This window comes from Stylophora pistillata, chromosome 3, assembly GCF_964205215.1.
Source record: "Stylophora pistillata chromosome 3, jaStyPist1.2, whole genome shotgun sequence".
NCBI classification, from domain to species: Eukaryota; Metazoa; Cnidaria; class Anthozoa; order Scleractinia; family Pocilloporidae; genus Stylophora; species Stylophora pistillata.
In genome coordinates, this window is record NC_142521.1 from 46,345,107 (window position 1) to 46,359,981 (window position 14,875).

The following is a 14,875-nucleotide window of genomic DNA, read 5'->3' on the forward strand; positions in this document are numbered from 1 at the left end:
ATATTAGAAACCTTCCAGGGGAGTATTTTTTAAAGAGAACTGCAGGACACAAAGCAACTTGCATTAGTAAGTAGGTTTGTCTTCAATTAAATATTTCGTCTTTTGTGCCGATTATAAATATTCGTAAATTGTCTCTTTCACCCATATCCTACCTCTTTATATAACTGTACTGTTACACCTTGTGTATTTACCACAGAAGGTTCTCACGCTTGGGCCTTTAGTTGGGACGAAATCTATGGCAAAGCCACAATATCTATATGAAAGTCTGATTACACAGGAGGCGCATACATGCATGCAGCATGCAGTGTTTACCATAGCAGCTTCAGCCTTTCATAAATTCTGACCTAAAAAAAACCTGAGTGATTAGCAATGAAATACGGGTTTAATGATCTAATCCACTCAATTTCTAGTTGAGTAGAGTGGAACACAACCTGAGATATTGTGGCATATTTAAAAAATTGTTTATACTAACTTAACTTGTCCCCTGTTTATTCGCTAGTTCAGATAGCCAACGGGGTGCGTCTTCTCTTCTAATTAACTTGTGACCTGTTTATTCGTTAGTTCAGATAACCAACGGGGTGCGTCTTTTCTGCTGTCGCAATATAAGACTAATTTGTCATAAATTATACATGCTGATGGCATTACAATATTGGCGCTGTGGTTCGGTGCGATATTAATTTTTCAGACTTTTCAACTTCCTGGTCGGAAAATCATGATCAAGTGAAGTCTTTCGAAAGTAGTAGCTCTTTTTTTTTTTTTAAATAAAATGTATCCAACATATTTTTAAAGGTTTTCCTCGATCTAGTTTTTAGATTTTACGGCGATAAGTTCAATCACATGTGTTAACTACTCGGTCCTGTAAAAATAAGGTTCTTTATTTTCGCACACACTAATCCAAGTAATAATAAATGTAGAGTCAAAATTCACGTGTTTTATACCTTCGGGCATTATGCATATAATTACGGTCACATTACAAAATACACTAATTAGCAACGATTCTGTTGTGATAAATCTAAATGGCGGCGTGAATTGCTGATTATGGAACAACATGACTAGCTAATCCCTAAAAACGTAACTGCGTAAGAAGCCACTTGCAACGTTGAAATGAATTATTTAGAGATGACAATTAACCTGCCGTTTCATCGAGGTAAAGTGTTAATATCATTTTCTGAAGTCAATTCCATAGCAACGCTTTGAATGTGGGAGGACTGCTACGTTCGGTTTTAATTTAGAAATACATGCAACATCAGCACCAAGAGGTAATGGAACGAGATGAGCTCGGTCAGGTGGACAATACTGTTTTATTCGACACTAGGAAATTGATTCAGCGAATTCAAGGAAAATTGTTAAATCTTAATTTTTTTCTCTTAGATGGCGCACACAATGAAAGTTTTAGTGTTTTAGGGAGAATTTCACAAAGAAGAGGAAATTTTAAAGTATGAAACTGAAATTGGCGAATAAATGAAATCATTTTGGTTTGTTGGTTTTATAAGTATGGGTTACTGCTAAAAAAAAAGTAAAAAAAGAACACGAGGAGGTCTCAAGGAGGAGTGTGTATTAAAATTTTCATCTTGAAACCCCAACAAAGACTATGAAAGAAAATCAACTGGTCAATAAGAGAATTGCAAAGAAATATAAATATGCAGAAAATAAACAACTTTAGTTTGGTATATTTTAAACCGCCGTGGATAGTTTTAAAGGCGTGTTCTGATTGGTTACTAAAACTCCGAATTTTCTTTAAAATTCATCTCCGAGCAACTGCGCAGGATTTGTATCTGAAAATACTGCAATCTTTCTAGGAATAAATGATTTAAAATCATGGTTTTCCTGCTTTATTATCTCACCATTTTAATCCACGGCTCCGTAAATATCCACCACTACCCTGTCGTGGCATTCACACAGACTTTACTTAAATTGCCAGTCACAGGAGGTAAATGACCACTCGTATTAGCTTTTACTTTAGTTATGAATTAGTATTGATTTATTACAACTTGAGTTTCAAAGCATAAGTTCATGCTTCATTGCTCATTACGATATCTATTTTCCTTGGACTTTCCCAGGTCATACTTAACAATTTAGATATGAAATTGGATGAAAGAGTTGTTAGAATTCTGCAGATAAACTTTGAGTCTGACCCCGAGGAAAATCCCTCTTTCCTTTCTTTTAACCTCCCTTCTTGTGTTTTCGTGAATTTACTATATGGAAACAGCATTAGAAAGTAAAAAAAAAGCACCAACGGTCGAAGGATACAACCATCGACTCTCATTTTACTTAGTTTGTAATCGAATACTTTGACACAAAATAGTCAGTCGAGCACGTCTTGAGCGCCGAATTTTCACGGAACGAAGCTGTGCCCTGTGGAATGAAAGGAAGAAGAATGTGAGCTATTTCAGGTCTTGTTTGATTTACTTCTAAAAATATGCGCATTACACAAACAATTTCATCCAGGGCAACATAATTTATGGCTAATTACTGCATTCTTTTTTATTATGAATCTAATCAATCACAGCCATTTGAATAATAGAGACAGTATAACAGTCGCTGATTGCTTGACACACACCTTGTTTAGCTCTTCTTTTCCAGTAAATTTCGGTAAGCAAGGTGAAGAAAGCAATCACCATTCCAACGAACAGGACCAAGTACACACCCAACATACTATTTAGACCAATTTGCTTGCGAGATAATGCTGAAAATTGCAAAAAAGAGACACGGTCTTCTCGAACCTATATAAACGCTATAACCCTCCACCCATACATTAAGTGATTTATCGATTCCTTATACACCTTTGCGGATTTTTGTTGCAAATAGTTGAATTTGTTCATAAACCGTATTCAACTGAATTGCTCATACCAGTTGAAGACAATTCTACTCGATAACCTTAAAAATGCTATTGTGCCAATTTGTGAAGTCAATCAATTTCGCGAGACTTTTTTCTCTCGATTAGGATTGGAATTGAGAAAAAAACGATCTAAATTTCTCGAGATTGAGGACCTATTTAAATGCGTAATTTTGATTCCTTATTCTCCCTCGGACTTTCTTAAGAATCAGAACCTTGGGACCAAGACGATTGTTGTCAACCTAACTCAATGCTATAACGAGACTAGCAGAAGACTAATTTTTAGACCACAGTTTATGTAAATCCCAGAAAGTAGCGAAGGTCCCATCAAAGTAATATATCTCACATGTTTCTTCTTTCACTGAACAGCTATTTTCGCTTTCCCACCATTTCCGTTCCAAGCTGGCGAGAAAATCGTTTTCGTGTAAACGCAAAATGGTCAGACTGAAGTTATTCACGTGGGGATCGTTAGCGTGGAAGGCTAAGGCGAATCCTTTAGCTGTGCTTAAACCTGGCACTGTGGATAAAACAGATGCTTTTACATTATATATAAAGTCAAACCTTAATTAAGCGATCACCGACGGGGAATAGCGGGGTGACCGCTTAATACAAGTTGACCGATTAATAAAGGTTCCTCAGCCTGGGGGTAATATAAAAACACGATAAAAAAGCCATTTTATGCCATAGGTGACCACTTAAGGTACAATAACACGCTTACAAATACTATTTAAAATAAATTTCGAGAGAAAAACATGGATTTAGTTTTATTTGAAAGATCATTCCTAATTTTATTCGACTAGTTCCGCTTAAGTGACCGTTCAATATAAGTGAAACACAATACAAACAACCTGTCAGGACTCACTCAAAGGTTTTTACGACCGCTTGATAGAGGAGAAAACTATTGTGATTAAGGGGAAACAGGTTCGGGACTTTGACAACCGACCGCTTAATACAGAGTGTCCTTTTGACTCGGTGTCGCTAAACATAGTTTCAACGGTAACTTTAAGCAGTGAAATAGATGTATCAGGTCTGTTGTGTCTGTTAAAAAGTGTTCGTCGGGCCAGTCGGAGTAATTAGCAATCGATATGGTAGGAAAATTGTTTGGAGTTATAAAACTTCTCGCATACTGTTTGGATTTGCTATCTTAACTCTTTTTTCTTTTTTTATTGTTTCATTAGCGTTTTTGCCTGGGTGTTGTTGTTGTGTTATTAACAACCACTAACTTATAATGAAATATAGCGACAGGAATTATTACCGAACGTACTCACAAAGCCTCGATAAAACTGCCAACTATTAATTCAGTATTTACCTACTTCCAAGTCACAAGGTGGCTTGCTGACAATCTTTCTGAGGGAAGGACCGTCAGTTATAAGCGCGAAATGTTCTTTTTCTCTCACCCATTGAACACCTTGTGCAACGGTTTTAACCAGTGTGTCATCTCCTTCAATTTTACGCCATATCTTTTTGTATGCTTCGTAGTCACTAGCCTTGAAAAACTCTGACATACTGGATGAGTTGAGCACTGCTATGGAGTAAGATGATTCTGTGAGCTCTCCCAGGTTTTGAATAGGATGCACCGCGTTCTTCACCGTGAAAAATGCTGCCAGATTAGCAGTATATGTTGAGATACAGATCAGTATGCAGAACCAATAGCAACCAGTAAGTATACGACCTAAGAATTATTTTGAGAAAAAAATATGCGGATTCTCAGTTCTCTCATAGAGGTAATTTTGATGAAGTGAACGATAATACGAAAATCTTTTCTAGGCTTTGAATGCTTGGGCACTGTCTTGGGTCATGAAATAAAGTCTAGTAATTTTTAGGTAACACAATAGTAGTATAGGTGGGGACCAATCACTTGGATATCTTAGAAATTTAATTTTTTCCACCTGAGAGGCTTTTTGGTGTATTATCTCCTCCTTGTTGTAGCATACAAGCTAAAGCAAACCACACACTGTTGAAAAAGCTAAACTCCTTCGATGTCCCTCTGCCATTATCATCTTTGTATCCATAAGGACTGTAATAGTTTATTACAAAGACAGCAATAGAGCTGATCACCAGGGTGGCCAAATTAGCGAACCAGACTTGATTATCAAACGGATCCATAAACTGCAGAAGCTCATATTTTTCTCTGGACGATGCCTTCTTCAATAATATATCTGAGGTGAATTGCATAAAGGGGACACTGAAATCCACAACCTCCTCTCGCCTTTCTGTAACTGTGAGGGAGGCAAGGGCCATATCCGCTCGCTTTGAGATAAAAAAAGAACAGCCTATTTAATTTGATTTTTATTACTTATCTCTTAGGAGTATCTCTCTCTCGATGAACCAGACCTTTCAACTCCACGGCTCGCATAGATCTTCCTCCCACGTCAAATATTATCTTTGAATTCTGTGTAATATCGAGTCAAATTTTCATAAAATGATACAAGGTATCAAGGGTTTTAGCACGAAAGCTTCAGAAAAAAGACAAGTGAATTGTAGTTGTAACAAGTCCAAATCAGCAGTTTCTGCTATTTTCCTAATAACTATGTGTATAGGCGTAACTGTTTGAGTCGAAATGTCGGGAAACCAGACCAATTTCTTCCATACCATCATTTTATTATTTGGCTTTGCGGAACTCACCGAGAAAAAGGTTAGGTAACGTTCCACCGCAGCCGAGTCTTTCATTTGCTAGTTTTAGGTATATAGTGTATGGGCTTTCCAATAATTTGACGGATGAGAGAAATTCTACAACATACCTTATTTACAATCTCACCAATAGCCCCATTCCAAGTTCCGTCTTGCATTTCAGCGCCATATTTGCCGTCAGGAGAGGTGTAGATCTCATAAGTAAATTTGAGATTTCTTGCAAGCTCATTCAGCAAGTCAATGCAGTATCCTTCATAGAATAGCTCGCCATCGTTTTTTCTCTTTTTCATAACGTAGGGACTTTCCTGGTGGCGAAACGATTAGACGACAATCGTTGTGAAAGTGTAATATATCTTGGACCTCTGTCGCTGATGATGATAAAAATTCAATCACGTAGTAGTAATAATTAGGCTTCTAATTAACACGTTGTCAAGACGAGTAGACTGTCTACTCGGCTTATAAGTTTGTGAGCTTCGATTTATTTTCTGTTTGAGTGTCTTAATCTTTACAAATGGCTTTACAGAGAACTAGTTGATATCGCGTTCGCGAGGTCCATTTTAACTTTTTTCTGCTATAAATGGATATATATGTGAAAGAACGAAGTGTAGTTGGTGCAAAAAGATCAACCAGACCACAACTTTTACCAGTCCCAAGAACAAGAAGACCTCCACAATATTTCATGCAGTTTACTGCCATTCGTCATGTATCATTACATAATTGAGTGCCACATTTGCAAACATCAATGCATTGGCAAAAGTGAAACGGCAATCACAGAAACCATATTTAAAAGGGAGTGAGTAGCTGCGAACTCACTGAACACTTTTTACATAACACACGAACTCACGACTTTGACAATAATGTTACCATTACCAAAATGAAGATACTGTGTAGTGCAATAAAACTTGGACTAGGTATATGAACAACACAGACATGAATAGAGAGTAAAAATATTGAATGAAAGAGATACCCTCCTTCTCCCTTTATAAAGCCAATTTTGCAAGCTATCAATTTTCCTCGTCATTGCAAGCTTGTTTACGAAGAATGCCAAATTTCTCCAGGCACTCATGAAAATACGACTATACTTTTGGGGTTTGATAGGCATAGTGTGGATTTCATAGTAAATTCTTCCTCGTTAAACCGCTCATATGTATTTTGTATTTATTCATGTACCATTTACACACACACACTAACACAAATAAATTACAGTTGTTTACAACAATAAAAAATAACAACTATCGCAATATCATTATACAACAAACTATACCTAATCCATGTAAAATTACTTTTTATGATCATTTATAAAAAGTGTGGCGAGAAAGGTCAGCAGAAGCTAGTTGCTTATCAAACCTGGATTCCTCACACGATGTAGAAGATAGATTTGCTAATTACGGGCGGGCGAGTTTAGTTTAGTTTTTTGTCAATGAGGAGTTTTTTTAAGCGAAGTCTTAAAGGTGAAGAATCTACAGGATAAGATAAGATCACGAGGTAAGGAATTGCAAACCTTTGGAATTTGGTGCATGATCGTAAACTTCTTGATATCACTTCTGCAATAGCGTGTACAGTAGTTTCTATTATTCCAAGTATCGTGCGTATGAATTTGATGATGAATTGAAAAAAGAGTAACAAAAGCATTAGGAAGGAGGTTATTGAAATAGGAATACATAAACCAAGCTACAAGGAAAGCTTTAATGTTATAAATATCAAGAATATTGAGATTGTAGAATAAGGGCGTAGTATGAGTTAGGTATTCGGCTGATCTTATAATTCTGACTATACGTTTTCTGCAGGAGGAAAATCCTACTTAAATTAGAAGAATAAGTTGAGGACCATACGATATTACAATAGGTAAGATAAGAATATATTCATAAATATGAATATTAGTGTTTGAGGCTCATTACCAATAAAACAACGATTCGAAGCTTTCTTCCCTCCAGAGTTGTTTTTGATAACGGGCTATCCATGTTTCGTTTGATATTTCCAGTCATAACGGCACCTTTGGTTGAATTCCACGTACCAACCTACATAATAGATTTTACTTTATGAATCTCAGCTACTTGGAATAGGAAGCTTAAAGTCCAGGAGTACGGTAGGTGTAGATAAACACTACATGTTGAACGCCACAAAGTGAATACACATGTTCCATTATTTGCCTGATGGACGTCTATTTAGATGGAAGGATTCGTAGGTGGGATTCGTAGATGACAAAAAACCAAATGAAATGTAAACGAAATTACAATTTTCAGCTGATCGGGTAAGGCAGAATTTTAAAACAAAAGCAACACGATGCCAGCAGGCGGTGCGCGTCACAGGTGGGCATAGGATCAGGGGTAAAAATGTGAATCGGCTCATTACATCCTCGACATTGTCGCGTGAACATCTTCGAGTGTTGAATAATACATAAGAGTTAATATCTTCCAGTAGTTTTGGAATGGGAATTAAAACCCTTCTTCCATTTTTGAAAGAGGTAACAGAAGAAACGAATTAGCAGTCTTTAGAAGGCCTCGTGGCCGCAGTCAATGCCTCTTGTTGGCTTCACAAGGCAATTTCTTTGAGTTATCAGCAACATGGCGACGATCGACAGTGAGGACATGGCTTATGTGAGTTTGTGTTCGACAGTTTCTTTCGGATTTCCCCATATCATTAATTATATTTATTTTTCTATAGAGTTCAGGATATCTGCTCAACATATCTGCAGTTACTGAACCAAAATAATATTATAATTTGGATATATCAACAAAGTTGAAATGGTAAATTGGCCACCGTAACGATTACAAAAGCTGACGTTTCGAGCGTTAGCCCTTCGTCGGAGCGAAATAATATTACTCCGTTGATAGTTTTCGACGGCCTTTTATTACCGGGAAAGAAAGAAGAGCATAAGAAAAGAGCGAGGTACAAATTATTTTAACTAGAAGCATATCACCTAGACTATGTATATGCTTCTGATTTAACCGATTTTTATAGATAGTGCACAAGTTTATGGCTAAGTAGCAGTGCTATAACTATAACCCCTTACTACTTTTGTTTGTTGCCTTGTTTTGAATTCAGGCTTAGGGGAGAAAATAAAGATAAAGCTGAAATACTGTACCGAATTGGGATGGTCGCGGAGGGAAATAAACTTCTGGCTGCAGCCGTCGAACACAGTATGGTCCTCGGTTTTACACTGAACTGTTTTCATTTAAAAATCTTTATTTAAGGAGATCTGTGTTGACTAAAAGGTTGCGTCAAATCTCAGAACTCTAAATTCAATTTATTAAAGTCATTGATCGCATGATTGCCGCAAAGGAATAACAGATACAAGTTTAGCAAGAAAAGCTGTAAGCTCTTTGTAAAATAAGCTTATAATTGCATAAAATGATAAAACTACTCAAATTCATTCTAAAACTTTAGAAGTTTTCCTTCATTCAATTCCCTTACTAATCAGCAATTGAAAGATAAGATTTTACAAAGCGTTCGCTAAAATCACTTAAAACCTAGTTCCTTACCTTTTCGGGTTTAAAACTAAATAAGGACTTTTGTGATTTTGGAGCATCTGGTGGATATCTATTAAGTTTCTCCACAGGATTCCCGGGAGTTGACGCGCTTGGTTTGGCCGACCTCTTCATCTATGACGGCTTCTGTTGCCAAAACTATCAAGGGTAGACCCGGGTAGACCCCAGGAATTTAAAAGGTGAAGGGTTGAATTCTTCTCTCATCCATATCTGTTACTCGGTCCCCGAATAAACTTTGAAACTATGGAACCATGTGCTTTCTTTATTCTCTCGTCTTTTTTTTTTACCGCAAGGGCTTATGGGTAAATACACTCACGGGTGCTCATGGATCACGGACCTCACATATCAAACAGCTCAAAGTGACCAGAATAACGATCGCCGAGAGAACAAAAAGGCGTGAAATTTAGAAATATAACAACATGGCAGTCGATCCAACCACATCAACTTTGAGAGTTCGTATAACATTCACGGAGCTCCAACGCAGTAATTTGAAATAGCCAAAACGACGTATATGTAACTATCTTCGTTTTCCAATTGTCGCATTTCCCAAGAATCACAACACGTTGCAGGAAATAGACTTTTCTTGAGAAGTCTTCCCTCTCAAGTACTTTGTTCTTTACCGCGAAGGCTATTGTTTAAATGGAGCTTACCGATTGGCCGAAATTTGTGACGCACACCGCTTGCGATGCAAGCTAAAACTAACGAAACGACTGTCTTAGTTGTAATCAACTAACTACAAGAGTTATCTAATAAAACCAACCCGCTTATTGACGAGAAATAAATAGCTACTTGCGTTTCGTAATTTTTATTTAATCCCAAGCAAAAACGTGAACATATTGAAAAGAAATAAAACATCAAATTAAAGTAGTACAGAAGAATGAAAAGCGAAACTGATTATTTTGCAGTCGCTTGACAATGAAAAGAAATCAAATTTTTCATTAATTAATGGAAATACTTATGAACTTATCGTAGAGTAGATAAAAGGCACCTACCTTCCAATAGGAATTGTTTCTAAGATTTAAAATTTCTAGTTCAATTATTTTTCGATCCCCGTGCTCGCTAAATTGGAGAAGTCCAGTCATACCATGGAGGATAACCTGTTTCATTGGGAGAAATGTTAACGTAACTCAGCTGTACGCACGCATTTTGGTTTGGGGTAGTGGGATTCTTGGATTTTATTGCCACAATCCCCCTTCGAAAAAGAAATAAAGAAAGCGCTATTTTCTTCTACTAAGAATAAGTCATAGCACTCAGATTAAAAGGAGAAACTTTGATAAAAGTCATTTTCCTCTTTAACAGATATAACCTGAGAATTCAGTGAGAATGCCTAGGAAGGAAAAATTTGCTCACCTTTCTCATGCATGTCAACATTGTGTTCCTATCTTCGAGACGAATATCAGAACCATTAATCGACGAACAAGGTTCGGTATTCGCTGCTTCCTGGATGATTTGGACGGCATCATGACTAACAGCAACTAGTTCCTGAGGTAATAGCGAGAATAATTTCCTTAACTTTTCATGGTGACGGGTCGAACGGTGAAGAGATCACGATAATGCTTCATTGTTAGGCCGAGAAATTATAGAGATCGTTGTACAGAGAACTGATACTTATTGAGAGTATATTGTTTAAAAACCATACAAAAACCACCTTTGCGATTGTCCTCAAGAATTTGGTTCTGAATTGATTAATTCAAAGCCTCTTGTATCTCATTCCGAAGGGTATAGAAGTGTAGCAGAGAAATAGCCCATTGTAAAACAAAAAACAAAGATTTAAATTAAAAAAGAAAAAATGAGAAGAGTTCCTAAGAAAGAAAGGTTACCTTGTTGATGAATTCTGTAAAATTATGTCCAATAGCATGTTTTATTTCATCAACGAGTGAAGTCTCAGCAGGCGGTAACTTTAAAGCTATCACCACATTTTGGTACCAAGTGAAATTCAAGGGCACCTTTCGAAGTAATGAATAAAATACTGAATATAGCTCGCTGATAAAAGTTGAATTGTTCCATGCAGTTTCTAAATTTAGTGGAAAATTAATCCATGCGAATTCAAGAGTTGTTATTTCTACCTGCGATAGGCTGCAGCCTTGGAATATGATTGGCAAGAGAACTTGGATAAGCTATACTACGAATTGTAATGTAACAATTCTTTCTTTACTTTTGAAATGCTTTTAGCAAGTTCCAAAACCAAACCTCTCCTTGAATGATCCATATATATGTCTTTTCGTGTTGACAAGGCCTCTGTGACAAGATAAGACACAGATTAAAAATGAGCTATTATGGAATTTGCGTTGGTGAAACAATGCAGATTTAAAAGACAACAAAGACCTAATTCTTACCTGTTGCAGTAATAGCTCAATGTTTTTGTTTTCCAAGTAGAGTACAATAACTTGGGCATCAAACTTCTGTACTTGTTCTATTACTCTATGCGCTGGTTCAGTCGGTCCTTCATTTTTGACGCGCCCAGAAAGCTGAACTAGATTAACGATCAGCGGTAATTTCCGTGATTTAGTCAGAAAATGTCCAGCCTCGTGCACTCGACGCTCTAAACAATAACATACAATGAGCATTAAAATCAACGACCTATTACACCTAAAAGGCTTTAAGACCCATCAAAAGACCCTTTGAGGGGATACAATTTTTTCATGGGCCTCAAGGTTATCAATGTGTACTTTCAATTCAAGTTAATTCATAGTTAGTTTTCAGAGTGAGCACGCCTCGAATCTGTCAAAAGGAAACAGACGTTGTTTGTTAAACATTGAAAGGAGCAGAGGTACAATCATATTGAATCCATGATATTGACCACAGTTACCTTCATAAACAAGAACAATGTTTTTCCACCCGTACTTTTTCAGTATGTCAAGTGTGGCTTGGGCATAATCTCTGTATCCTGCTGACATGCGGATTTCTTTTTCACATTGGTCCAGGGGTGAAATATTACCATAGAGACGGATGACAGGAATGCCAGTCATTGTAGAGAGTGCACAAGCGGAAGTGGTTGCTACACCACCCTCGATAAGTGTGATGACGTTTGATGCTGAAATAATCGTGGTAGAAAAAGAAGCTTGAATTAATTGGCTGCAAAACTTCTCAACAACATAAAAATCCGGACATGATAAAATATGGAGTCACCCTACCTTCACCAAATAGTTCTGCAGCTTCTGAAATATTGAATTCTTTCAAAACCACTGAAACATTTTTGAAGCCGGAGAAATAACTGAAGACTGAGTTTAATACATGAAACTCGTCAGTTTGTCCATTAATAAATCCTGTTTGAAATTGGGCAAGAAGATAATAGTGAAGACGAGCATGATTTATGGGTTTGGCAGAACGATGTTAAGAATAATAACAATTATCATAATGTTAATGATAATGATTATATAAAGTATAATAAAGCGAAACATGGACACCTTTAGTCTTCCGAATTTCCGTGTGACTTTGCTGACGTGAGAGTTGTCAAGTAATATCGGGTTTTATCTGAAAAACTTTATTCTTTATCGTTTGCATAGCACATTGCCAGAAATTTGGGACAATATGGCGGAGGCGGTTCTCATGTTTCAAGCAAAATGGCGCCGAAATACTATAAGAAAATGTATGGGAAAAATTGTTCTTTCAAAATAGCTTTCTAAGAATGGGACATTCTTTCGCTGTGTACTTGGAAATGCAGCCTGCATTGGTTAAAGCGTCCATCGCTACGAAAAAAAAATACTCGAATTCAAGCCTAATTTTTCCCAAGGTATACGAGTAAACTCATAATTCTGACTCGATCTTCCCATACAAATTCTTAAAATCTGCTTCGACTAGGTGTTACAGTTCTTTTGTCGTAGGAACAACTTTATGAAGATTCGCCACTGCGTAGTTCGATATGCATTCTGCAGAAGTTTGCTCAACTAAATCGCTCGTAAACGGTCGAATATGTTGGCCCACAAATTTTCCTTGAGCCAGGAGACTCTTCGTATTTTCTCAGAGCTCAAAAGCCCAATACCCCAATTTTAGGAAGGAAGAGCACGAAAGATACAAGTCCCTGTAACTGCACAATCTGGCCGCCATTTTCCTTGTTTTGATGTCTCCTTTGGCTTTTTGGGGAAGTAAAGTACAAGGCCTTTCTCAGGCGGGGTTTTACGAAAATAGAAAGTTACGTGTTCGCTTCACCTCCACCACCGCCTTATTGAATTTTCTGTAATACAATATAACGCTGACATTTCGTAAGGGGCTCAAAAACTCCCCGATTTCTGGTGGTGAATGAAGGGTGGAGGTAGCTTAAAAAGTTCAGTTTTGCGGGATTATTGCATTGCGGTAATCGTTAATATGCATCTCGCTCAGATTCGTTAATTACTTGATGAGCTTAACGATTTCTTGTAGCTCACCACAAGTCACGATCCTATTGGTCGCAGCAATCCTCTGTAGGATTGAAACAATTAAAAACAACGTAGAGAAAAAGGTTTGTGTCTTCATCCTGTCGTTCAGATCTACAAAATGATAATAATAACCATAAATCAAGGCACATGCAACTGAATAAATGAATGAACAAGTAAAGTAATTATAACATGGCATCTGCGCACAAAAAAAAAAAATTGACAAACGATGCACCCTGAGGTGAATGCGTGTGGTGCGAAACAGAGAGGAAATTTTTCCATCGTGCTAAGGAAATATAATTTTTTTCATTTGGTTCAGATTGAAATAACACGGTTATTCCTCTCAAAGGTTCCACAATAAACATCGTCCTCAAAGCTTTAGTATCAAAATTTGTTAATTTTCGACTTTTGAGATACATTTTATACTTTGTTCAGCAGCAGTGATTAATTACGTAAATCCTTTGATCCGACGCTGTTTTCCCTTCGATTTTAAATTTACATTTGTTTGTTTTGTGTGATAAAGTCCTCATAGTTTTTAGTAGACTATTCTCAACTTCATTCATCGATAATAAAGGAGTATTGCAACGCAAAACTGGTGTATACGAGTTCTATGACTGCATTCCGCACTTCATAATATAATTTGGTGATGATAATTTCCCTCATAAATTTCATGAAAACATTGCCGGGCAATACACTAAAATACCGACTAAATTAATCGGTAACTCACCGTCGGAAGGTATTTCAGGTTTAGTCCGAAAACTCGACTAAAATTCGAGCTCATTCATTTTCGCCGTACTTTGAAAACCAGACCGATCAATTTGTCGCCGAACTCAAAGGCGACATCCATGGATCCGGTCCCATGAACCTATCTACAAATTTTGCAACTCTTCCCAAAAAATTAGAAACATATTTTTCTTATTGTTATGACCTTAACCCTATGGTAAATAAGAAGTGCTAGTGCAAAAAATGAGTTAACAACCTGACCTGTTATGTTAAGATTATTACCACAGTTTTGAATAGATGAACCACGATAAATCTCATTTCAAAGATATGAGGGATGTCTGCTGAGTTGCAAGCTTATTAAGAGAACTTAACATGTTAGACACCTGCCAAAGGAGTTATTTAGGAGCACAGTTGGGTACCAAACAACTTGCACGAGTAGGTAGGTATACAATTCAATATTTCGCTCCTCGTTAGGAGCGGATGTAATTGTTTCTTCGTTTCACCCCTATTCCCCTTCTTGGTACGACTGTTACACTTGGAGACTTTTCCTTATGCGTTTCTCTTACTTACTTGGAGCTCACAAATCAAAATGAATTTTATAGTAGAGCGACGAGATTTGTCTCATGAAAGTTGGACTACATCTGAAGTGCAGCGGTAATATCAAAAGAAGTATTGAAAATAGAAAATAAACCATGATTGAAACAGTAAAAATATCTGTTAGCTCTCTACATTGAAAACCAACCTTAATAACAAACGTTGCCGTTTCGTTTCATTTGCAGGCAGCATGCATGTAGCATTTAATAAATATACTTCTAATTTTTACAAATCCTGTCGATTAAAAAGCA

The 14,875-nt window shown here is 36.9% G+C and overlaps 1 protein-coding gene across 7 annotated transcripts; it reads right to left on the reverse strand.

The window, feature by feature from the left end:
* Positions 1–476: 476 nt before the first annotated feature.
* Positions 477–14,393, reverse strand: LOC111341323 (glutamate receptor 3-like). Of its 7 annotated transcripts, none has more exons than XM_088755064.1 (16): positions 14,035–14,388; positions 13,320–13,421; positions 12,090–12,221; positions 11,765–11,989; positions 11,292–11,497; positions 11,146–11,193; positions 10,776–10,901; positions 10,306–10,437; positions 9,948–10,052; positions 7,366–7,485; positions 5,578–5,772; positions 4,726–5,086; positions 4,146–4,508; positions 3,183–3,353; positions 2,561–2,686; positions 478–2,355 (listed from the first exon to the last, which is right to left on the reverse strand). In XM_088755064.1, the coding sequence occupies exons 2-16, from the start codon at positions 13,405–13,407 to the stop codon at positions 2,336–2,338; spliced, it is 2,418 nt and encodes an 805-aa protein (XP_088611190.1). In that variant the 5' UTR covers positions 13,408–13,421; positions 14,035–14,388; the 3' UTR covers positions 478–2,335. The 7 variants fall into 7 exon arrangements, with proteins under 7 accessions (XP_088611192.1, XP_088611190.1, XP_088611191.1 ...); XM_088755065.1 differs by having other exon boundaries at positions 14,292–14,378; XM_088755063.1 differs by having other exon boundaries at positions 13,320–14,388.
* Between the last annotated feature and the right edge of the window lie 482 nt (positions 14,394–14,875).

What these genes read in the sequence shown, in the direction of transcription:
- LOC111341323 (XM_088755063.1), bottom strand. Translation starts at nt 13,506, where the DNA reads ATGCCATGTTATAATTACTTTACTTGTTCATTCATTTATTCAGTTGCA. An exon ending in TGCAGAACTATTTGGTGAAG is followed by an intron (nt 11,990 to 12,089) that starts GTAGGGTGACTC and finishes CGATTATTTCAG; the next exon opens with CATCAAACGTCATCACACTT. An exon ending in TTGGTGAGATTGTAAATAAG is followed by an intron (nt 5,087 to 5,577) that starts GTATGTTGTAGA and finishes TTTATCTCAAAG; the next exon opens with CGAGCGGATATGGCCCTTGC.